Raw genomic sequence first — 25703 nt, 5'->3', positions numbered from 1 at the left:
TGTGCTTAAAACACGCATGCGCATCTTGTGCAGATGGAGAGAAAATAATGACCTCCTATACTGAAATAGTTGCCAAACCTTTTACAACTTAGATCATCAGAAGTGTTTATTTTAAGATCAGATACCATCACAGACCATCCCTTTCCATTGAATGGCAGAGGAGAAGAAACAGTTCACAAGACAACCATTACCCTCAAACATGGCAGAGAACTAAGTTGGAAATAATGACAACATCTTTGGCAAATAAATGTAGTGAAAACGGACATGCTGTGAAAGGTAAATCAACCTCCATGTCTTGAAAATGTGAAATCATTTGTTGACATAGAAGCTGTTCAATTTGTAAGCTAATACACCTTTGGACTGGTACCAGATTTTTAATCACCCAATTCAGATCACTTGGGATCCACTGATATGTCTTGATGTTCTTTGTTTCTGTTAGAACAATGATCAGTCCAGATCATGTTTCTTGTTTAATGGACACTTAGGGGTTTATAGCTTGTTTACCCGGCACTGATTTGGAAACATGTTTTTAGTGTGCCAGAAGTGACAAATTATACTAGTCAGAGAACATTGCCAATGAGATCACATCACTGCCTGTTGATCTGAGTGGCGCTATGCTCCAGCATGACTGTACAGAATGGCCACTCTCCAGCTCAGTACAGTTAAGTATACATTGCTGTAATTTCCCATCACTTAATATGTCTTTATCAAGCACCCTAGTAGCCTGAAGAACATGGTTTCAAAATGACTATTATTTTGCCAGAAATATTTGCCACATTATTTATGTCTGCAAGAGGACAGTACTAGTCAAGGGTAGTTGGACTTGTTTCAATTAGACTAGAGTTACAGTAAGGGGAGACCTGGTGGGACGTTACAATTAGTTTGGATTCAGATGAAACAGTTGATGTGTCGGCAGTGCAGGTAGGAGGTTTACAGCAGCTGATGTAATGTCTCAGCAAGAGGAAAACAATCCCTGACAGTCTTGCTCAGGGTCTGTGAGCAGGTCCCGTGGGTACTGACCCTCACGTCTGGACAACAGTCAAACTGGCCTCATGAAAACGCAGTGGGCTTGTACTGTTGAATTGTTTTTTTGCCTTGGAGACTTGTTCAAAGCAAAGCTGCCAGGTTCAAGTTTTCTTCTTTCTTTTGTAATTCTTTGGCTGGGACTTGACAATTTTATTTAAACTTACTGACAGTAATGATTTGTGTGTGTCTTGGCACTGGATAATGAAATAACATCTACAGATATTTTTTAATATATTTATAGATATGTGTTTCCATATTCCTATATCACAATGAGTTAGGACAATAACTTTTAACAACCTGCCCTCCTCTCTTTATCTTGGCTGTATAAAAGTTTACTTTCTGGTTTTAACAACAACAGAAAACATGGTTGGTCATGGTTTGATGATAGCATAAAATAATTTGGGAACCACAGCTTTAGGGTCATTTTACTGTGTGGCACAGTAAAGAGTGGTGTAGGCAGTCATACTAAAAGGTTTTATAATGAAATGAAATTAGTCCTGGCCTCAGGGCAGTATCCTGTGTTCCAAGAAGAAAGACACAAAGATACAAAGAGAACAATAATCTGAATAATGTGCACTACGTTACTGCTAGACTGCTTCTCAATAGTCTCAGATTGGATAATATATTCAGAATAAAAATGTAAATCTGTATCTCTATTTCCTTCTAATCTCACAATTCAACATGTGTCTGGTTCCACAGGGAGTTTTTAAGGTGTTAAATCCATTTGCAAGTTCTTAACTTCATGCTTTGAATTCCCTTGCTATTGCCATGGAGGAGGCATTAAGTGGAAAGAGCTGAAAAGCTTTGTATTTGCAACTCCATGCACTCATACCCATGGATAATAGTGGCATAATCACAAAAACGCTTACAAAAACGCTTCCATGTGTTCCCACTCATGTATTCTTACTTCTATTCATTCAAAACCCAGGGGGTTTACTTTGACATTAGCATTGATAAAATTAGGTAGGGAATGTGGGTACTTGACTAAAATGTCCATTAAATTAGCTTCACATACATGAGGAAAATGGCAGCACATAGGCTAAATACTTGATTGTTTGTTTGATTATTAAAACATATATTTAATTATTTACAGTATATAATATATTATTGATAATAATACATTATACATAATAATGTATGCTCATTTATATAAATTGAAGCAGAACAACAACAAAAACAACAATCTTTCCAGATATTTTGTCCAGACAAAATAGTATGTAATTGGCAGAGTTCAAAGATCTCTAAACATTAGGTAAACCTTAAACCTCCCTGTAGAGCCTGAAAGCTCTTTACAAGACACAGGTGGGTCCTCACTTTCTTTACAAACACCCTTAATTTCCCTAGGTGTACCCCCTGCAGAGCTTCCAGGCTCTGTCTTCACTGGGGCGCATTAAAGACTTCCTCTACTCACTTCATCACTGACCTATGCTACAGTGCTGATAGGAAACACATTTGGTCTTCAAGAGACATGGGCTTTTAGATGCAAGGGATTGCAACCCTTATGGACCAATGCACATCTAACACTTCTCATAATTTGTCTGCTAGGAATGAATGGTTTCATAAGAGTGTTTTCATACATTGTAGCATATTCTAGGTGTTGGCTGAGCATCTGTCTGAGAGTCACAAGAAAGTAAAGAAAGTATAGGATCTCAATCTGAAAGCCTTGTAGCATTAGTCATGAATGGAGCTGATTGTGGCAATAGACAACACTTAAAAGCAGTGCCATGTGACTTTAGTAGATAGAAGACACAGCTGGGGGAAACGCTGTCCACCTGTTCAAACAGAGATGGGAGGTCAGGACATTGTCACGCAATGAACAGACAACATTAACACCTGCTGGACTTAGGGCCCCTGATAGACAATGATGTCACAGTCAATGATGTCTAATTGGATGAAAAGAATGTAGTACTAAATCTAGAGCACAGCCCTGGAAATCATGGGGAGAATGACTTTAAACTGCTCACAATACATGAAAAAGGCATTTTATTAGCATTATTTCATGCAGCTCTTTAAATGGTGGTGAGTGCTGGAGAGTGGCCAGATATATCTGAGAAATTGGTCCCATTAGGTGGATTATCCAGAGGCAGGACAGCGGGTGGTGGGCTGGGTGAATTAGTATTGGTAGAAGTCACCATTCAAACATGCATGAATGAGAAATAACAATAGAACAGGACGCAATTACCTTTCCCAAACCAGCTTGTGTCAGATCACGTTACCCTGCGCTAAGAGGCTTTACCGCAGTGAGCTTGTCTGGTTCTAACCCAGTGGGTCAACTACTGTGGAGCAGGCCTCTCTGGTCACAGCCTGCTACATGATTACGTCTTCCAGGAGCCAAGGTGTCCAAGGTTGTGCACTCTATAAAACACAGGAAGCTGCACATGAGTGTTTGGTGGTTATTGAGGATACGAGAAATGTATTTATCCATTTGTTTTGTACTTTTCTATACTGTATTGACTGACCTGAGAATGAATAATTGCCAGTCTGGATGGTGGTCCAAGGTAAAGTTTTTCTGGGATGCATGTCAATGCTATAACTAGTTAAACTTCCTTACATTCATTACTTAGGTGGTGGGTGGTCTTGTTTTCTGAATTATATAATCTGTATCAAATGTCTGTCTCAGAGCAAAAACTTAATTTATTTCCCTGGTGTGCTTTTACATTCGTGCCTTCTGAGGGTCAACTTATGGGTGTTGGTTGTAATTGTGGCCGGGGCTCAATGTGGAGCAGAGTGACCCCAGGCACCCCTGGGCATTAGCGAGCCCCACAGCCAGTTAGCGTATGTCATTAAAATGACCAGAGACAGGTTTGGCTGCCAAGCACAGCTCAGGCTGAGATCACATTTGAGCATTCAGTCAAATTCTGGACTGGAAAAATCAATGGTCCCCTGTGCAGTCCCTGTTACAGTATGAAGCTGGAGGGACAACAGAGCATGTGGAGCATATTCTCAGAGGATAACTGCCCAAGACAACACAGATGTTTGTAGTGTGCTGACGGCCCGGCAATGCATTACCCAATTTTATGTTGTCACTAATAAATGCGATTCTTGGAGCAGACCACATATTTCTCACAAAAATGTGAAAATCAGGTTGAGTTTGTTTTAAAAACATGTTCAAGCAGTCCAGAAGTGTGATATCCCCATATTGTTTTGTTTGTTTCACCATGGATGCTAGCCTACTCAAGACTCAAAAGTAACTCAAGGGACATTGACTCATCCATGTCATTGATTTGCAAAGGACTGTTTCTGAAACAATGTAACCAATGGCCTTACAACCCCTTGTTCCTGTCAGATCAATCTATCCTTTTCAGTGAGGAGGCTTTTGTCTCAATCTGTTTTGATGCTGCCCGGCATGACCCCTCAGATAAAATAGTCTTCTCTGAGGTTAGTTCAGAGGTCAGGTCACATCACAGGATCAAGCTTCTTCAGATCAGACTGAGTAAGGACATATCTCAGGAGGATACATAAATGCATTGAATTGTTAAAAACCGATAATAAATAGCCCACACTGTGACACTGTGAAAAGTCAAGTCATCATGTGATGTAGTCCCTCACGGTATGCATTAGAATCAGATTTTAGAGTGAGATTGTTGTCTAAAGTGCTGTATTCCTGCATCAGTGAACAGCTAAACGTAGCCAATTAACCGTAGACACTGGATAATTCAGTAAATTAAAGTAGTCTAAATCCCATACAGCCTCAAAAAGCTTGCGATGAACCGATGTAGACGAAATGTAGGAAGTATGCCCTTCTTTCAAAGCCAAGCTAAGTGTAAACAAATAAACAAAGATTAAGCTAGTGATTTAAAATTAAATCATCGGCAAATGCATCTACAATAACTCAGCAAGCACAAACTAAGCCTTATTACTCTTGCTAACAAAATGTACTTCATTCTAAAGGCAAACCATTTTACGAAAGGAAACTTTCTTGTCCCGCCCTCAGTGGAGCGCTCTCACTCTCTTTTCAGATTTAGCGCAGAAACTTTGGGGACAAGTTTTTGCCCAGCGGGTTATCAGTCGTACACTTGACAGCATTGGAATTGTAACACAAGGTAAGGAAATTATTTTTTAACACCATTATTCTAGACTATAGTTTGGTTTGAGTCGAAAGTCCGAGACAAGCTATGATTCACATATTTTAACCCATGACTGTGGATGGCATTACAGCCAAAGATGCCTTTTCATTCTATACAATATTTCACTGTAGCCTAGTTTAAATATCACATTCGCACGAATTGAAAGCATTTTTTCCATAAACAAGTGTAGAGTAGTGTGATCTACCTTTGTAAACATACCTTTGTAAACTCTAATGGTCTGCCATAACACAACTCACGTAACTGCACATCACCGACACCGGGTGCTAAATAATCCGGCCACATTTGTCAGAAGTTTTGTACATGCTACTGGTTGTTATCATGTCTGATCTAGGAACATAAGGCTTTCTGTGTCTAACTGCGGTGATAAGGGTCAAACTATTTGCTACATTAGCGGGCTAAGAAAGCGGTCAAACAAACCGTTTGAAAAGCCATTTTCGACATTGTCTGTGCTGATGGTGCAACAAACAATTTGCAATCAAACAAATTAGGCTTGTCAGGCTCAGCAGATAAAGCTAGATGTTTTACAATCACTTCAACTGCTCATCCCAGATTCAGCTTCTTTTTCTGACTTCAACCTGTAGGCAGAAATTGTTCTGAGCGTCCGCTTGCTTCATGCTGAATTCAACAGCATTAAGACCCCAAACCAGAGAGCTAGTGCCACTCGAGTGCAATATCTGGTTGTATGATTTTGTACCAACAGCACACAAAGACATCATTGATCCCTGGTGCCTTAGAGCACTTTTTCTTCTTTGGTGGCCTTGTAAAACGACGGCGGCAGAAGTACCCACAGATGTGAGAGGTAGCAGAATAAGACGTTTATTCATTCATTTTGTTGTCTGAATCACTCTCAAAGCTTTGAATATGCAAAAAGATTGTGTAGCTGAGTAGAAAGGAAGTAGAGTAGTTTAGCATGACATTAATTTACTTTAGTCAAATGAGTTTTTATTAAGCGTACTAGGTTTTGCTCTAAGGATGATTATGTATTTCAATTAGTGCCCCTAACATACTCATCACTCACATACAAATGTGCATGTGCATCTTAAGTCACTTCAACAGAACAGCCTAAAAAAGCAAGTTTAAGCATAGTCATTTGTATTCACATAGAGGTTTATTTCTAATGTATTAATTTACCTTAATATGTTACACACTCAGACTGAACATGTTGTAGATCACACTAATACAGAAAGCAGAGGTACTAGTAAATGCAGATGTAAGGATGTGAGTTGTTGGTGGTTTAAAGACATGTCAGAGCAGGTTTCTGCCTACATACACTAAAGTACACATGAGCTTTCAGGAAAATACAACATGTCAACATGACCTTGGCCCTCTTCTACTTTACTATGTTGGAACTACTTTAGCATATGCTGGAATCTATCTGCTCACAGTTTGCACAGTTAGCATTTTGGTGCAAATGGGATTGTTTTTGGCTGTTCTGTCATGGTCATAGTTTGACAAAATGTGTGTGCAGTCTGTTCCATAAATTGAATGTGAACTGTATTTCATTCTGCTAAAAATGTTTAACTCCTTAACCAGGTTTTTGTGCTTGAATTGTCGCTTTGTGGAGCAAGCATACAAGCCATTGAGAAAAACAGGAACAGTTAAATAGAAAACACCTGGTTTTCAGTGTGCTCCATCTTATTTAAAGTCACATCACTGACTTCAATCGGATAGGCTTTTAATACTAACATACATTTCAGATATTTCTTACTCAAACAAAATGTCATTTTGTTAAAAAGTGGAGCATTGAAGACTCAAGCATTTAAAATCAACAGTTGTACAGCTTCTGTTGGCACAAATGGCCATTTAGTCAGCTCTTGTCAGTGCTCTCTGTACGCCTTCCCTGAATCAGCAGTACTGCTGAGGACACTGACATGAATGTATCTCTATCTAAATCTGTCACACACTTTATCTACCAGAAACATCTCCTTTAGAGACGAGCTACCATGAGGTTGTATTTGCTTTTATTACTGCTGATAAGAAATCCTCTACAAAGCATTTAGTACATTATATTCTATTGTTTTGGAGGAAAGGTTCTGTTTTTTTCAGCCTTGCTTTTCAAACCACTAGATGTTTTTTCTTGAGTTCTCTATATTTCCATGTCACCTGTAGCCATACTTCCGTGTGTAAGGTAAACCACAGCATGCTTCTCCTGTTGTGTTTCTGCCAGGAGAGTGGGCATGGAAAAACAGACATTCGGCCTGTGGTCAATTTAACACTAAAGAGAAGTTAATAACTGATCTTAAAGCATTCAAAAATGACCAAGGCACAAAATGTGACCACAATGAATTACAGATGGCTGAACTACAATTCCATTTACCAATAACAATTTCTATCAATTCTTTTCCTTCCATAGGTGCACCTCTGCAATATAATTTCTGTACCTGTGGACTTTAGAAGAAACTAGAAAAAAATTAGAAGAACAGAAACATTTGTCTCCTAAAATCACCTCTATAGGCTTTGAAAATGAACATTCAACATCTTGTGTTGCTTCTATGTCTGCTGATCCTTTACCCGGACACCTGTTTATGCCAGAGAGACTGTACAGGTGTAGATTGTCCTGATTTGCAGAACTGCATCGAGGAGGTCCTGCAGCAGGGTACCTGCTGTGCCACCTGTGTGAAAACAGGATGTGCATGTGAAGGTTACCAGTACTACGACTGTGTCCATGCAGGCTTCCGCAAGGGGAAAGTTCCAGAAGGAGAATCTTACTTTGTGGATTTTGGAAGCACGGAATGCTCTTGTCCCCAGGGTGGCGGCAGGATCAGCTGTCGCTTCATCCCATGTCCTGATATCCCGCCCAACTGCATTAGCGTCTCGCAACCCGCGGATGGCTGTCAGCAGTGTGAGCGCATCGGCTGTTCCCATGGAAACAGGAAATATGAAGCAGGCCACTCGTTCCAGATGCACCCATGTCAGGTGTGTCACTGTCCCAATGACGGCGGGAGACTGATGTGTTCACCTATCCCTGACTGCGACCCCAGGAGCGTGACAAAGCCCGAGTTAGCCACCACCACTGAGAACAGCAGTCCTCTGAAAGATAGCAGCAGCCCCTATGTCAACAGACAGGCCAACCCTCTAGACCCACTCTCCAGACTGCACAAGTTACCTGGCAACACCTTACCTCTGTACAAGGAGGACCCACCCAGTCTTGGTAGAAAGGTGGATTATGACTACTCACCGCTTATAGCTACATCCACTAACCCACCACCCCTTGTCCAACCACTGGAATCGACCAGCGTGCCAGACCTCTATTTTCAGTCCAGCTCTCCAAACATCTCTGATAAGGACCTGAGGCAAGAGCTGAGAGAGAGACTGGGGACACATGATCAGGACAGGATGGATCCCAGGACTGAGAGCCTCCAGAACATGAACCAGACCCCCTCGAGAACAGCAACACCAACAAGGGGACAGGAAGGGACCCCAGAGAGCTACAGGCATCAACCGGAACTTGGTGTCAGGGACAGCAGAGACCGAGTGACAAAGCACACGCTGAAGGAAGTAAAGCATGCCGTCGGCTCTGACACGGGGGCGGGACACACAGCCCATCCCAAACACAGAGAGGGTCCTCACAGCCAGGATGGAGGCCAGGCATCCCAGGGCCACAGGAGGCATGAGAAGGTCTCTGTGGAATCCAGCCAGCCCCAGGAGAAGCAGGAGCAGCCAGCCTCCATACCCACGGTGCAGTTCAGGCCCACCAGTAGAGCTCCAGTGAAGCTGCAGGATGAGGGAGAGCCGAAGCCTGGGAGACAGGCCCAGACTCTCTCGAACTACCAGCCCCCAGAACGGGAGGGAGACAACGAGGGTGAGGCAGCACATTACATTATCACTACACGGTGTGATAAAGGGATTAGCTCATAGTAGTCTGTAAAACATTGATTCTGTACATTTTTACCACAGAGTTTGCTCAGGAGCCTATACCAAAGGTGGTAGAATCTTACTCCATCCTATGACATCACATTATGTGATTCCCTCCAGCTCCTGCTCTGGTCATGTCCTGTGTTGTGCTGTGTGGAATTCTTAATCAGTCCACATGCTAGCTGGCTCTGGTCCAGGAAAACCATAGGTCATGGAAAGTGTAGGATCCCTTGACTGACCACCCTTTTCTGCTCTCTAGAGATAAGAGAAAAAACAACCACTTTAATTTGGTTTATGGAAGAAGGCTACCTTAATAAAATGCTATGAATGGTTTATGAACAATAAATACATGTTTTATTTTCATATCTCCTCTGTATGTTCATCTGTGTGCCTCCTCCCTCATCGCCTCGCTGTAATGATGGGACGGCTGATCAACAGTGTGCTCAGGGACGATAACAGCCCCCTCAGGGCACAGATACATGCCCAGCAGACCCTTAGATGAAAAACCGATGATAGATTGATTAGATGAGTTTTGCAGTATGTAGAAAAGTAGAACATCTCTTCTCTGAGTGAAGGGTTATCAGGTTCACCATCATGACACGAGACTGTATGATTCCTCTATGACACAGTTTAATTTTCCTTCATTGAGTTCATGTGTTTGATAATCTTCTTATGAAATCTAGGTCCCCCCTTGAAAAATGACCCAAATCAGATTACAAAGATCAAATCTGCTATGCTCAATAGAAATATAATGAGACTTTTCAGACTTTAAACTGAGTTAGTGAAAGGTATTAACCTCATGCTTGCATCCTGACAATCACTTCTAAGACACTTAATTATAGTCACAAATCGGGGGACTTTGACCACATCTTAGAGGCTGTGGTGCAACAAACAGTAATGTGTGATGTTCCCAGCCCATGGCTAGTCAACCTGCTTTACTACACACTGGTTGTTGAGACCTGTTAGGATCTTTCTCTCCTTTCAGCACCTGGCCTCCATAGGAATGTATAGTATGTATTGCTGAATGGGATGTTTCACTGGGAGTTAACATGAGAATTGAATGTCACCTACAATCCATGTAACATGGGTAAACCTTTTTAGGTCTTGAATCAGTTCTGGATGTCATGAGCCACATTGTTATTTCCTCGTTCGCACAATGTACCTACAGAGGCAAGTCTGAGGTCAAGTTTAGCAGAAATGTCTTGTGAAAGCCCATGAATCAATATCCTTTGCTGGTTATGAATTCCCTGAAACAGACAGATTTGTCTTGACAGAGGCCCTCATGTTTTGCATGTCAGACTATTAGGATGAAGTCCAAGTATTTAGCAGTAGTAGATTACCACTCATGCTCGGTTGACAGAGAGTTGACCCACACCGCCCTACACACTCTCTGTTTGTGGAAGTGTGTGTGGAAGTGTGTGTGTGGAAGTGACTTATCTGGTTTCTTCCAAGTCTCTTGGGCTATGTGACACTGTTAGAGTTCATGGTTAAGGACCTGAGGGTCCAAGGGAAGACTTCCAGGAAGGTCAGCGCAGGAACTGTCCAAGACGATAAGTTCCATGAGTAATGGCTGTTATCAACACCATTAGAGGAAGATGCCTAAATCATTTGGAGAGGAAAGCAGAAAGCATGCCCTAAAAAAACACACAACCATTTTTCACTGCAAATAAATGGGGCTGCTCTTTCTTGGAACGCTGCCCAACAACTTTTTTTTCTTTTTCCTCTTTTCAGTCAATAACTTTCCTCCGTCTGCTCCCCATCCTCCACCAGCCGCCCCGTGCATCAGTGTGTGGAGGTGGAGTTAGGGGTGAGGCTCTCCCAGACTGGCCTGACTAGCTGTGGTGTTATGTTCCAGGGGGGAGTACCTGGGAGCACCATAATACTCATGTGATGAATGAGACCACTGTTGTGGCGTGATTGCCAGACGTTACTTTCTAGTCCCTTGTGAGCCGCTGTGATTACTCTTTTCCCCAGGAGCCTTTAGTGTTCCCAGTCCCCCCAGTAATCACTGGAGCTGGGGAACAGCTCCACACTCTGCTCATCAAAGAGCCAGCCTACCACCAGGCAAAACTGAAGACAGTATGCAGTGCATTGCCTTAGACTATTAAACAGACAAAGAAAAATCAAGACACGCTTTCAAAAAAGCACAAGCTTTTCTGTTCCTGTAGTTTCTCAGTATGTGTGTTGGAGGGTTAGGAAAATCACTTCTTTTTTTTATCTCTACCACTGTCCCAACATGTAGCACATGGGAGTGGGCTGTGCAGAAGTATAATTTTCTTGAGCATGAGAAGGAGGGTGAATTCCAGAGCTTGCCACATTAGGCTTCATATTTGTTGTTTGTAAGGATGAGCTTGGAGGTGGCTCCTTTGGGTTCATCTAGGGGGATTTCCAGGTCATTTTCAGGGACTTTACTTTACAGGCACATCTCCTTATTGCAACATGTCCTTATTAAAAGCCACCAACCCTTCCACCAAGCCATTCCTGGTTAAAACCAGCACTGCCATATGTAGAAAACCAGGTCGTAAACACAACCTATAAGTAGTAGTGGATTGGTGATAAATAACAGCAGGACAGCTCTGCCTCATATTCATCTGACTCGCTGTCACTGAAATGATGGTTAAACCACATCATTTCAGACACACCCGGGGCTGAGCATTAGTGTTCCTTCTAACTCTATTTTGATAGAGTTTGAGATATTCCAATGTTTGGTAACGTAACTGAGTTTAGGAGGAATTATCCCGAAACAAACAAATAATGGATTCTCCCTTTAAAGTTAAAAAAAAAATGTGGAGGGTAGGCTTTATAATAGAATGCCTTTAACTAATTGACTCCTAATTGAAGAACATTTGTAGCATGAAACAAGTCTAGCAGACCCTCAGGCAACGTTGAACATTTGTTGAAACATGTGGGGGGACTGTGTATGTGTGTGTGTGTACAGTTTGTTTGAACATCAAACTAGTCATCCCACCACAGCTATATCTACTGAGACTGAAGGCTGGTGAGGGAAACCATGAAATGGAGAGATGGTCTTCATGGCTCTGAACCACCAAGCACAACAACCTCAGTCCACAGTTCATTGAGCTGCCTCACACAGTTCCATGCGCTCCAGCTCCGTGTCATGGAGATTAGGATCAAAGCTGTCAATACAGTGTGTCTCTTCAAACATGATTCAGCTGGGAGGGAAGTGATGTCATTGTGATAGGAGAAGATCCCTCCCTATTATGTCATGGCCAGCTGCGGCTGGACGGTCCTAGCATGGCAACCAAGACATGATACTATGTTTTTGCAGGCAAATGTCAAGGGTGTAAGAGACAGCGAGAGAGCGACGCACGCTTACTGCAGGCAATATAATCAAAACAATCCCAATATTGGCACTTGTCAGGTTAGCGAGCCAAGATTTGTTACATGTACATGTGTTGTTTCTGTATTTCCTCCTCTCCATCATACTGTAAATCACCCTTTCCACCGAGGGAATGATTCACAAGCTTTCATTAGGAAGGTGAACTATGTGCGGCGGGACAGGCGATTTACGGTCCCACCTGGACATGTTAGGAACTGTTCTTCTTGTGACATCTGGAGACACAGGGTGATGTCACAGGTCCTGGATGGGCTCTGTGCTGGTGTGTCTGATGCTGGCATTCTGACAGACAAACGTAATGACAGGCCAAGCAAAGAGAGTTGGACCTCAACTGCCCAAGCCCATCTTCATCCCTCTCACTCCAAACATGAGAAATAAGCACCCAGGGGTGTCATTACGCTGCGCACCTGAAAGAAACATGTTTATCCTTCTGGTGAAATTAGAAGGTCTGTCTAAGAGATGTGGACTGTGCAGACTCACTGATTGTTCGCCCAATGCACAGTACTGGAGGTATTATAGTGAAAATGAATGTAGTTCAAAGGAGAGTCTGTTTGTGTTTGGATCTTTGTGGCTCCTTTGTGGGAGCGTTGTGAGAGGGGATCCTAGATGTGTGTATCCGTCCTGCCATCTGGAAGGACACATGGGGCTCCTCTCATGATGAGTGAGCTTATACAACCTGGTGAAAAGGAACAGGATACAAATGAATGGGATGAATAATGATGTTCTCTGTTATAATACCAGCGTTTGAGATTGTGGGTCTGGAACACATATTTATTCATCAAAGAGTTGTAGCCTCTTCTAAGGTTTCAAATGTTCTAATTTCTGAAGCTATAAATTATGCAATCAGTACTGCAGTTTTTTTCTCTGCACTTCATGATTGGCTTGCTGTTGGCATGGAAAGGTACAGGATGCCCCTGCATACACTGGACAGAGCAGACAATCAGTATACAGCTTGTGACACGGGTGCCATCTTGACTTCATACAGAAGCTATCTTTAAAAATGTTCAATATTTTTGTAGGCACATGTTTGCTTACTTAGCTGGTTTACATGTTATGCAAATATGTTTTTGATTGGCTTGCTTGATCTTAAGCAGGTATGCTGTACTCAGCTCAAATCTCGTTCCAAATCAGGCAAAATTCAAATGAAACTTACACCCAGCAGATGAAAAGGCCACACACATAAACAGCGCTGAACTTGTAACCCACCTTGGGGTTCTGTACGAGAACATACCTGTAGAATGATCAAATATGACAGTAGTGAGAGGACTCTAAACAAATTATATGTATGCACACCGTACTCTGTCCTCACAACCTGTGCACATCCCACATCACCTTTGTGTGCCCATGTTTTCAGTGCATTTTCAGGTGTTATGTTCCAAGTACAGTATGCAGTGCAACACAAATCAATGTTGGAATGCCAATTGTTATAGTCACGCGATGAACTTACCAACCCCAACATACTTGACTTGAAATCACATGTTCTAGATCACATGGTTTTCCTTCTATGTTTTCCCTGGATGGCTTTGGAATAAAGTGATACTGTGTCACTTCTTTGCTTGCACTGACACTTATTATTGGACTTCAAGCTAAAAACTATTGGAAGCATTACATTGGATGGGTTTTGTATGGTATCTTGGGTTTCATGGAACTTTGTGCCAGTGAGACAAAAGGCACGGTCATCTGAAAATAATTAAATCCTCTGTTCCTCATACTGTTGGATGTGTATTCACCAAAGATTTAGAGAAAATATTGGATTTCTAAGAGGCAAATGTGAGTCAAATTGGGGAAAAAGACCGGGGCTCTTTACTTTAAAAATACTGCTGCACTACATTTTATGTATGGTGTGTGTGTGTGTCTTCTAGCAGTGTCTGCCAAGGAGCTGGTGGAGATGTGCTGTGAGACTGGAGAGAAGTGGGCCTCCGCCAACGGCCACTGCAACATCACAGAGCTTCCCACAGCAGACAGACACTCCATCTGTCGGTAAGACCCTAGGGGAGACTGACTGGAGGTCTCACTAGATAGAGGCCTAATTTCCTTTATTTTGGTGAGGCAACGATTGGTTTTGGGGCGCTTATAAACAAGTATCTGGTGATTCCAGGGAGATTTTAGTTGGCATTTATTTGTGGTTTGAATCAAGCTTGTCTTGTTAGATTCAAGCCCAGTATCCTGTTCCTAAAGTAAGTGAAAATTCAATGGAGATCTCATTGAAAACATTTTTAGTCTAGGACTCGGCTTAATCCCTATCTAGGAAACTGGGCCTTAATGTTTTACAAACATAAGTCCATGTTGTCAATATTGTTTCAAGATACAGTATAATGGTTATCATGGTTAGTAATCAGTAACAGGACCAATTAGAAAACAGTTTATTTTACAGGCTTAGCCAACTGAATGCTTACCACAGATTCTGCTGTACTAATAAACAGCTAGCTTTACCAAGTCACACCTACTGTAGAAATAGGTTAACAGGACATTCTTCTGTGTTTCTCTCTGCCAGGACTGCCCAGAGACAGTGCTGTCTGGGCTCTCTGAAGGAAAGCCGGTGTTTTGCGGGGTTGAATGCAGCCAGGGAAGGAGTCGTGTGTGATGAAGGTGCCAGCGACCAGTGTGGAGCAGACTCTTACAAGGCCAGTAGCTGCTCACAGTACAGTACAGACTGCCCAGCCAAGGCCAGACAGGACGTGATGAGAAGTGATTGGCAAACCTAGAGAAATACCTTAGGTCAAACCAAGAGGTTGTCACACGTGTATTAATTTGCTTATTTAAATGCAGTTACCAGAACCACCCTCCCAGCCACTCTTAGATACAGGCTTCTCCAGTCATGGGCAGTCATGGGCAGTGAACACACTACTGAAGGGTCTTGTGATTTAATTAACATAATTCAATTTAGGAAACTTTTCATGGTCAAACAGGCCCAAAGATTCCTCTACTCTAAACAGACAGTCAAAGATCCCTAAAAGGAGACCACAGAAATGTCTCCCGTTGTTTTTATCAGACTAGCTACATTCAGAGTTTGGACTCCCCGGTATTTTGGAAACATAGTAGTGATATTTGAGCATAACTGAAGCTTCAGCTGCATAGCTCACGGCTGTCAGTGTAGGGTGAAATCAAGTTGATGTACTGTGGATTTCATTCATCTCCTGTGTGACCTGTGTGTTTCAGGAAGTACAGGCCCACTCAGAGGCCCCAGAGCAGTATGGGGTCATTAGTGACTCAAGGCTGGAGTTAGACATTAAATATTGTCTTTCACCACCACACTAATCAGCTGCACATAACTTCGGTCATATAATACTGAAGCACTACCACCCACCATCTCTGGGGTCACTATTTCAGTTTGATGTCTTGCTGTTGCCCTGTTTCAACAGCATCCTGAAGAGAACTTTAGACAGGTAGTGGAAGGAAAGAGAGAGACAGGGAGAGAGAAAAGTTACTGTATGTACAGTAAGAGATGCTCAAGGTTTGGATTTCTTGATTATGACCACCATGACACAGCATTAGGAATACAACCAGAACGCCACCCTAACATTTTTTGCTCAGCCCTCTGTCTGACATGCTGTGCTGTCGTTGACCCATGCTCTCTACAGGAGTGCTGCAGCTGCTGTTCTCTGGGGCTGCGTTTCCGCAGCGAGGGCCACCGGTGTGAGGCCCACCAGTACCTGGGCTACCCCTGCAGCCACGTCTTCCTCACCTGCTGTGAGGGCGAGGATGGGGCTCGGCAGGAGCAGGACGGCTTGCCCCTGGTCAGAGAGATGCCCACCCTGGACCCCACTGCCCGGCCAGTGAGAGGTAGAGGAGCACTGCACACACACACACACACACACATAACGCACTGCCAATATGCTGCCCACCAGAATACTTTACACACCATGGCACTTCCAGAGAGTGATGTTACACACACCATTTATCAGAGCAGGAAGACTCTCAAAGAGCCTCTTTATTTTACAACCATCTGTGTTATGGAGTAACACAGTCTCAGTAGTCTGGAGGTCTGGGCAGCTAAACAAGAGGAAACCACAGTGGCAGCCCAGGAGCAGAGAAAAGCAGGGCTGCATGCCCGCAGACAACATTTTATATTACACTGTTTTAAATCTTTCCTTACCTTTCTAGTACTGTACTCATTGTGTCTGCTGATTGACAGTGAAGCTGTGCCATCAACTTAATCAACATGATCCAATTACGTACGAGGAAGTCAACATGATTAACAGAGAGGTGTTTTGCTATTGTAGGCCTGTCACAGACCACCCCTGTTCTCTCTTTCTCTCTCACCCCCTGTCAAGTGTCAGACAGTCCGTTCCCCAAGGAGGCCTTCTCCCTTGGGGAGGAGGGGCAGGAGAACACAGCGGAGGGCCCTCCGGAGGTGGAGGATGTGGATGAGTGCCAGGTGTACCAGGGCACCCTGTGCCACCAGGGCTGTGTGAACACAGCAGGCTCCTACAGGTGTACCTGCTACCCTGGCTACGTGCTGCAGACGGACGGCAGCAGATGTGTGCCAGGTAGACCGTTAGACTGGAGACGGTGATCATAATGTACACTGGTGACACTGGTGACACTGTACTGTTTACTCCAGAAACTGTTTAGTCCTTGGGCTGAGTTTGCATTCAACCTATGACATTTCCGAATTGAACATTACAGAGGAATATAGAAAGACGAGATGGACAAGGGAACAGTTTTAAGATATGCTAGCCTGTACCCATCGAACTAAAACTGTTCAACTTATCTGAATGGACTTCTCCATAAATCCCTGGATGGAGTGTTTTTGTGGCAGGTAGAAACATGTCTATATTTATCCTAACGTTTATAGCATATGATTGTTCTGTTGGACAGCACAGCTTCTTCCTGTCTGGTTAAGCTGGTTGAAGCTGATAATGGTTATTCCTTCCTGGAGCTGCATTGACTCTAGTGGAGTGTCAGAACAGATACTCCAGTTAGAATTGCAGTCGTACACGTGGTGTGACTCAGACATTTTCATAACAAGCCCTCTTCACACTTATCGGTTCATCATTTGTAACTGAGAGATGTAAGGAAGTACTTCAGGACATGTCCGACTTTTAAGTTGTGCTAGTTTGTCTCTCTGAAGAAAACCAGGCCTTTATCAACTGAGGCTTTCACCCACAGAAGCCTGTCTCAACAGGTGTCTAATGTGAGGTCTCTTTTCAGTAAATTACAGTGAGGGCTGAGTCTCACTAATAAAACATGGGTTTGTCTGCAGGCAATAGTTTTTCCTGTTCCACTTTTACCCCCAAGAGGAAGCTTTCATCTGACTGTATATCTAGTTTCATATAAAATGAGGAGAAGGCATTTCACAAGATTTTTCCTGAACCACCACTAAGACTAGATAACAAGAGGAAGGGGCCATTGTTGATTACTGTGTAATTAGTCTTTTTTGTCAAATGTTCCTTTAACTTTGATACATGTATACATGTGCACTGTACCTACAGACATGGTAGATGAAGAGAACAGACTGAGAGAAGATGACAAACCAGCAGTGGGGTCCACATCCCCACCCTCCATCACCCAGCCACCTGTCCAGCTGGACCCCTGTGAAGGTAAGGCAGAGCTGGCTGTAGAGCCAGAGATCTGCCCTGGCAGACCTTCCCGTCTCCCTCCCTCTCCATCGTCACCCTTTTAATCACCAGCTGGAGGAAGCGCCCAATTAGATTCTAATGAGAAACACCAAACAGCTAATCTTAGCCCTGGTGGCCTGTCTCTCTTAACTTGCCTTTCCTCTATACTTGCAATTGTGTTTTAAATCAGTCACACACAAGCATACGGATTAAACCAGAGATTAGAGAGTAACTCCGTGTTCAGAGGTAGTGCACCCTGCTAGATATAATGTAGTTGACATTGTGGTGTGGGGGTGACTTTGGGGTGGACGTGTTCTGCTTCCTAACACCAGGGTGGGGGACCTGTACTCATGAGGGCCTTGCAGGAAATACAAAATGACCAGGTCAGAGTTCAAAAGGAAACAGGAAATAAGCCAAAAGGATATAGTAAATCAGGAAGTGTTTATCTCTCATACACAGTGCTAGTGACGTCTCCCTTGTGACATATGTCACCCTGACTACTGTTGTGTTCTGATGTTATGTATTGCATTGTGCCCCTCCATAAAGGAAATGGCCCCTGTATGCAACAGTGCACTCCAGTGGCCGGAAGGCCTCAATGCTCCTGTTTCCCCGGATTTTCTCTGTCGGCTGATGGTCAGTCATGTCAAGGTATGAAAGACAGAAGGCATGAGAACACACTAGACACACCCACAGTACCACTCATCAACACTATCCTTTCATCCCTCACCCATTTCAAACAGCCCCAGTCTGGTGTGGACTGTCTCCTACTCCATTCTTTCCCAGCCTGGCCTATTGTCCTCCAGTGCCCCAAGGTCTGCTGTGAACAACAGCTCTAATCCCCCTCGCCCACCACAGCACAGAACAAGAGACAGAGATGCAGAGCCTGTAGGATTTGGTGTTATCTGTTAGATCTCACACCGTCTCCACCACGTCGCAGTACCCTGGTTGAGACCCTCTCCAGTATGTTGGATCATAAAGCTGTCTCATTGACAGCTTGACCTACAGTCCTCCACACCGCACTCTCAAATTGTTCTGGTTTCTCTTCACAACTAGGACTTGTGTTCCTTCCCTGATGGTGGTGGTGCTGAACTGTGACATTATGAGTGCTGCAGAGTGTTGACAAATCTCTGTTTGTGTGGGACTTGGACGCAGTGGTGGTGCCCCCAATCCCCTCTCCCTGTAGAGGGTACAGTCTGCTGTTTAATCTGCCTGGGGACGATATTGAGAATTACACTGGGATGCCAACCACTCTTGTGGGTTCACAATTGCACTCACCGGGCCAACCAATTCATCTCTCTCTTTTTGCTTCATCCATTCTTTCCTGGTTGCTCTTTCTTCCTCACCTTCTCTCTCTCTCTCTCTCTCTCTCTCTCTCTCTCTCTCACTCTCTCTCTCACCATACAGACATAAATGAGTGTTTGTCCCTGCATGCCTGCCAGCTGAATGAGAGGTGTATGAACACGGCTGGGAGTTTTGCGTGTCAGAGGCAGATCACCTGTCCGCTGGGTTTCCAAATCAACAACGACATGTGTGAAGGTACGTCTCCATAGCTGCCCACCCAGCAGGCTGAGCACTTATACTGCCACATCACACTCCCACCTGCAGCCACTAGCAACACAACGTTTACGTTTTCAACCGTAACAGTCTGAGGCAAGCGTATTGTTCAAACCTACAATGATAGTTTCCGCCCATGGGAGACGACGTTGCCAATGTGGGCTCTTACTGTGCTGCGTCACTTCCCAATAAGCACACAAACAGTGCTTGTTAGGAGTGGACAGTTGCCTTATGCTGTAGTATTGGTTTGCTGTCATGGGACTCAGGAAGAGCACCAGTCTTGTGTCAATGTAAGTGGAGCTCGGCTCACAGGACTTCTTCTTATCTCCATGGCCTGGTCTGTGGTAGGGTGTGCAAGACTCACACTGCCTCTGTGTGCTGGGAGAGATGAGAGCTATCCCTCTCTATTGGGATGGAGGTAGAACAACTGCAGGTGTCCACTTAAACCACTGTAGATACACACATTAACACGCACCAAATTAGCATGCATCGACAATAGCCACAACAGATACCATTTCACACATTTAGCTCAGGAGTAGTAGAGATTCAAGATGTAGTAATGTTGTGTCACAAGTCCTTCATCATTTATTTACTCAGGGACCAGAACTCCCTAGCTTTCCATCGCAAATGAATCCAACTCCCAGCAAAGGGACTGAATCCCCCCTCCACACCTCATGTCACACAACCCCAGGAAAAAATTATGTCTGTTGCTCTCAGAGTGGATTTCCAACCCAATTTCCTTGAGAATAATTATATCCTCTGTATCGGGAGTGAACTTGCTGCCCTTCACTGGGCACTTTGAGCCAGCTTCTTCTTTGATTTGTCATGAGCAAACAACCTTGCCATTGCTCTAAGTAGGAGTGAAGGCCCTGATGATCTGGCACGGTCATCCCCTCCCTGGCCACTCCCTCTGTCCTCGTCTGGCTCAGTCTGTCGGGCCTCTCAGTCCGCCAGCTGTGCCAGGCCTTCGTCAGGACCAGAGAGCTCAATCCGTGCCTGCTGGTTGGGACCATCCCTTAACGAGGGGTTGGAAACTCAGACACACACTGGTATAGAGGCAGTCTGTGTGAAAATAAGACAACGTTACACCACACAGGTGTATACACACTTTCATCACACACACAGACACACAGTCGTGAGCAGAGGCAGTCTCTCTAAGTGTGGATTGTGACAGATGTGAGTCCCTGCAGTGATGAGGGCTCATGCAGCTCTCGATGTGTCAGGGTGATTGACAGGAGGGGAACCCCCCAGTGGACATGTGAAGGTGTGCTCTGTGGAAATGCTGTGCTCTGTTCCGTCAAAGGCACACACGTACACACACATACACACACACACACAAACATAGAGGGGAAGACTAATGCACATATGTCAACCTGACTATTTGGAGACATTCATCACCTAGAAAGCTTTAGGCCGAACAACGTTAATGATCATAATTAGTAGTGGGAACATTCCTTGCATATCCTCTGCAGTGGCCAACATTTAGAGTTGATGTTTTCAAGACCTGGAATGGATTCCATTATACTAGCAGTACAATCATTTCCCAGGTAAATCAAAGAACTAAGACTTAATTTTTACCTTAAGCCACAGTGCCACCCAGTGGCTATAAGAGAAACTGCATATACACTGTTCATCTAAAGCCCTCTCTTACAATACTGCAATTCCATGAATACGTCTCTCTCTCTCTCTCTCTCTCTCTCTCTCTCTCTCTCTCTCTCTCTCTCTCTCTCTCTCTCTCTCTCTCTCACTCTCTCGCTCTCTCTCACTCTCGCTCTCTCTCTCACTCTCGCTCGCTCTCTCTCTCTCCAGATATTGACGAGTGTGCTGAAAGGACCCAGACCTGTGGCCTCAGCTTTGAGTGTGTAAACACGGAGGGCTCGTTCCGGTGCAACCCCAGACCGCGCTGCCCCACAGGCTTCTCCCAGGGCACGAACGGGAGCTGCATGGGTGAGTCTCCCACAACACACACACCAGTTACACTATGGGACAAACAGCATTACTGGTATGATGATTCGTTGAATCACTGTATATCCTACAGTGAAACTGCAATGAAACACACATGAAACAAACTAACCTCCGTTCCATGTTTTATGAGGAGTGATGCCACCTGTGTTGAATCTAAACCAGTGCCACAGGTGAGCCAGAGCCCAGCTCAGCTCAGAGGACCCAGCGGGGTTCCGGGGGCAGAGGGGTTAAATACCACCCAGGTGGGGGATCAGAGGGCTCCAGCTCTGGGCCTAGGCCTGAGCAGTGTGGGCTGCAGTGGGGCGGATGAAAGCCTGAGTCCCCCCCTTCCTCCCTTGCCCTCCCTCGGTTCTGCTCCAGTACAGTGCGTACTGATGCTGTGGAATTAGCCCCCAGGGGCAGGAACTGGGGCATGTCGAGGCAGACCCAAACCACTGTTAAAAAGTGTGAATGGCATGGTTTGAAAACGAGAAAATTGAGAATATCTCTCTCACACACACACTCACACTCACACCAACACACACATCACATAACTGAATTATTCAGGGGGAAGGGAGTGTGTGATGTCTGTGGTCCTTTGATTTTAAGAGCGTGACTAAAGGCCTGCGCCCTATTCCCCCCTTCTCCTCGTTCTTCTTTACATCTCCACTTCTCCCTGCGGTTTCCTCCCTCCCTTTCTCCTCCCTGTGTTCCCCCTCTCTCTCTCTGGTTTCATCCCTCCCTCTCCATCTCTTCTCCCTGTGTTCCCCCTCTCTCTCTCTCTGGTTTCATCCCTCCCTCTCCATCTCTTCTCCCTGTGTTCCCCCTCTCTCTCTCTCTGGTTTTATCCCTCTCTCTCTGGTTTTATCCCTCTCTCTCTCCATCTCTTCTCCCTGTGTTCTCCCATGGCCTCTTCCTCCTTCCAGACATCGATGAGTGTGTGACCCTCGGCCGGCCCTGCAGCCCAGGGTTCAACTGTCTCAACACAGTGGGATCCTACAGCTGTCAGCGCAAGATCATCATGTGTAGCCGTGGTTACCACGCCAGCCCAGACGGATCCAGATGCATTGGTGAGAGGAGCGCCTCTCCAGTAATGAACATCTTCACACACTGACCCTTCCTCAGTGCCTCCACTGTCGTGAAGCCGACATGGATAGTCCTGCCAACCCACTCCCCTGTCTGTCTGCCTCTCCGGTCAGATGTGGATGAGTGTCAGAGCTCCCTGCACCAGTGTGGAGAGGGGCAGCTGTGCCACAACCTGCCCGGCTCCTACCGCTGTGACTGCCAGGCTGGCTACCAGTACGACATGTTCAGGAAGATGTGCGTGGGTATGTGCTGGAGAAACAAAGCTCCCATATGCATGACAACGTTTTTTTCTTCTTCTTTTTTTGGGGGGGTGGGGGGGGGGGGTACTTTCTCTTTTTTCTCTCTCCCTCTCCCTCTCTCTCCTAGTTGGTATTCTGGAGTGTGCAAACGACCGCGCTGCTTTCCCAGCCGTGTGCTGCAGTCTTATCTCCTGCTGTTCCACCGGGCTGCAGACGCTGCAGAGGACAGTGTGCTGATTCACTCTGTTGTGACTCTAATAATAATGGACTCCACTGGGGTGTTTAGACTATCAGCAGGCAGCTGCTTCCCACACTTAACACCCATATGCACACACAGCCACACAGACACATACATACACAACCACATACAATCACACTCGCGCACACATACATAACTACACACAACTACACACAGACACACCCATATTCCCACACATACATATTCACACACAACCACACGCACACCCATATTCATACACTGCCACACACACAACCACACACGCAAACACACACACACACGCACACAGACACATTCACTTTTACAGTGTGTGTAACACCTCCTCCTCCTCTCCTGTCAGATGTGAATGAGTGTTGGCGCTACCCTGGCCGCCTCTGTGCCCACACCTGTGAGAACACACCAGGATCCTATCAGTGCTCCTGCACAGCTGGCTTCCGCTTATCCACTGATGGAAAGAACTGTGAAGGTGTGTATGTATACAATATGTGTTTGTACAATGTGTGTATGTATTACTATGTGTGCATAGGCATTTTCTGTTACTTTCCCTATCACGCCTCTACCTTTGCTGAGATGAGTTAGATGAAATTGGAGTGATGCAGTTGGCCAGAGATCAAATGCTAGAAGTCCTAATTCTCCTGTATCCTGCAGATGTAAATGAATGCCTCACCAACCCATGTAGCCAGGAGTGTGCCAACCTCTATGGCTCCTACCAGTGCTACTGCCGACAGGGCTATCACCTGAGGGAGGATGGACACTCTTGTGAAGGTCAGACACACACACCACACACACCACACACACACACACACACACCACACACCACCTCGTGGATAGATGTACCCTGACTCATCTCCCCCCCCCCAGACATCGATGAGTGTTCCCAGAGCATGGGCCACCTGTGCACGTACAAGTGTGTTAACGTGCCAGGCAGCTACCAGTGTGCCTGTCCTGAGTACGGCTACACCATGTCCACTAACGGACACTCCTGCAGAGGTGAGGACTCAGGGCACACAGAGGGGACCAGATCGGACATCCTTACATCTGATCAGTTTCTGTGTACTGGAACATGGCTGGTTAGATATCCTGATCTGTTCCACAGTCCAGAGTGTCTGAGTAGCCCTGTTTACCTGTGTGGTTCTGCTTCCAGATGTAGATGAGTGCACGATGGGCAACCATAACTGCTCCCTGGCAGAGACCTGCTACAACATCCAGGGAGGCTTCCGGTGCCTGTCCTTCGACTGTCCTCAGAACTACCACCGGGTCTCCGACACGTACGCCAGCTCGCCCCGCCACCCGGACCCAGGCTGCGTGATGCAGTCACGGCTCTGGTTTGTGTTAGCGTGCTGCTGGTTGCCTGTATTGATCTGCTGCTTGTGTCTCCCCCAGGCGCTGTGAGAGGAGAAACTGCCCCAACTACCTGGACTGTCAGAACTCCCCTCTGAGGATCACCTACTACCACCTGAGCTTCCAGTCCAACATCCTCATCCCCGCCCAGATCTTCCGTATAGGCCCCTCCCCCGCCTACTCCGGAGACAACGTCATCATCAGCATCACCCAGGGCAACGAGGAGAACTACTTTAGCACGCGGAAGCTGAACGCTTACACTGGAGCGGTGTACCTGCACCAGCAGGTGCGTGAGCCACAGGACTTCCTGATCGATGTGGAGATGAAGCTGTGGAGACAAGGCACCTTCACCACCTTCCTGGCTCGCATCTACGTCTTCATCACTGCTAACTCCCTTTAACGCTCAGGACTGGGCCACATGGACCTGACTAAGAGCCCTAGGACAACACTTTGACTGATGAAACCAAGATGGAACCTATTGTTATCTATGTCGTTTTATGCTATTCCAGCTGCAACTCTCTTTTATCTGAGATTCTGACATGATTCATGTTTGGGTAATTTTTGTCCACTTTATAATGTCGTGGAACTGCTGTCTCCACCCACTAGAATAGACCTATTATTACCAATCAGTTCTGTTTAACTGGAACATGCAGTCATCTAGAGGAACTATGCAAGATGACATCTTCTTCAGCCTAGCATTCTGTGTGTGGCTGGTCTGGTACACAAGCTGCCAGCTACGTACCACTGTTCAATCTCCCTTCAGCTGCTGGTCCCTGTTGTCTCTTGAAGAATTTTGTACCACTATGCTAATTTAATACCACATTATATGACATGTATTTTTTATCTCTTTATTTAGACACATTACAAATGGATGTATCATATTTTTTCTGCTGGTTTCATAAGCTGCAAATTATTTTTAATAAAAGATAAAACCATACTTAGCATATCTGTGTCTAGACGTGTATTCAAAGCAACATACAAATATCTATGTAAGTGTCCATAGAACAGTGAAAGAGGCTGGATGTGACGGAAAGGCAGGGAGATACCGCCGCTCTTATTCTAATCTACTATCAGTCAGATGTAAGCCTGCTATGGCAGCTGATGTGCCAGAACATGCCACACATTAAACATACATCGCTATTTACAGACTGTTTTATACCACACAAGGACAAAATGAGATCTTCACTGCAATTACAACACATTTTATGACAGCAAATAAAAAAATGGATAGTATGTTGTGTCGTATGTGTAATAAAAGCTAATAAGGTCCTAAGTTGTCTTATACATAATTCCATTCATCGGTTGACAGGAACATTCCAGATATAAGGCAGCTTGATTTACCACCATTAGACAGAGTAACACCCCCACCTACAGGACATTATATTTCCGACATGCAGAAGATCACGTCACCTG

At 44.9% G+C, this 25703-nt stretch overlaps 1 protein-coding gene across 1 annotated transcript; it reads left to right on the top strand.

The window, feature by feature from the left end:
* Nucleotides 1–4972: 4972 nt before the first annotated feature.
* On the top strand, nt 4973–25234 carry LOC146252039 (fibulin-2-like). The gene is made up of 17 exons (XM_084681062.1): nt 4973–5069; nt 7468–8916; nt 14193–14307; nt 14822–14951; nt 15909–16110; nt 16602–16817; nt 17763–17870; nt 18435–18536; nt 19293–19424; nt 21252–21389; nt 22313–22456; nt 22586–22714; nt 23290–23415; nt 23598–23714; nt 23811–23939; nt 24094–24217; nt 24333–25234. The coding sequence occupies exons 2-17, from the start codon at nt 7578–7580 to the stop codon at nt 24688–24690; spliced, it is 3609 nt and encodes a 1202-aa protein (XP_084537188.1). The 5' UTR covers nt 4973–5069; nt 7468–7577; the 3' UTR covers nt 24691–25234.
* The last annotated feature ends 469 nt before the right edge of the window (nt 25235–25703 follow it).

This window comes from Hypomesus nipponensis, chromosome 18, assembly GCF_054491055.1.
Source record: "Hypomesus nipponensis isolate SF chromosome 18, ASM5449105v1, whole genome shotgun sequence".
NCBI lineage: Eukaryota > Metazoa > Chordata > Actinopteri > Osmeriformes > Osmeridae > Hypomesus > Hypomesus nipponensis.
This window is presented reverse-complemented; position numbering and strand designations above follow the sequence as displayed.

Coding starts and splice junctions, on each gene's coding strand:
- LOC146252039 (XM_084681062.1), top strand. CDS start 7,578: ATGAACATTCAACATCTTGTGTTGCTTCTATGTCTGCTGATCCTTTAC. Junction 14,952..15,908: donor GTGGAGCAGACTCTTACAAG/GCCAGTAGCTGC, acceptor TGCTCTCTACAG/GAGTGCTGCAGCTGCTGTTC. Junction 23,416..23,597: donor TGATGGAAAGAACTGTGAAG/GTGTGTATGTAT, acceptor TGTATCCTGCAG/ATGTAAATGAATGCCTCACC.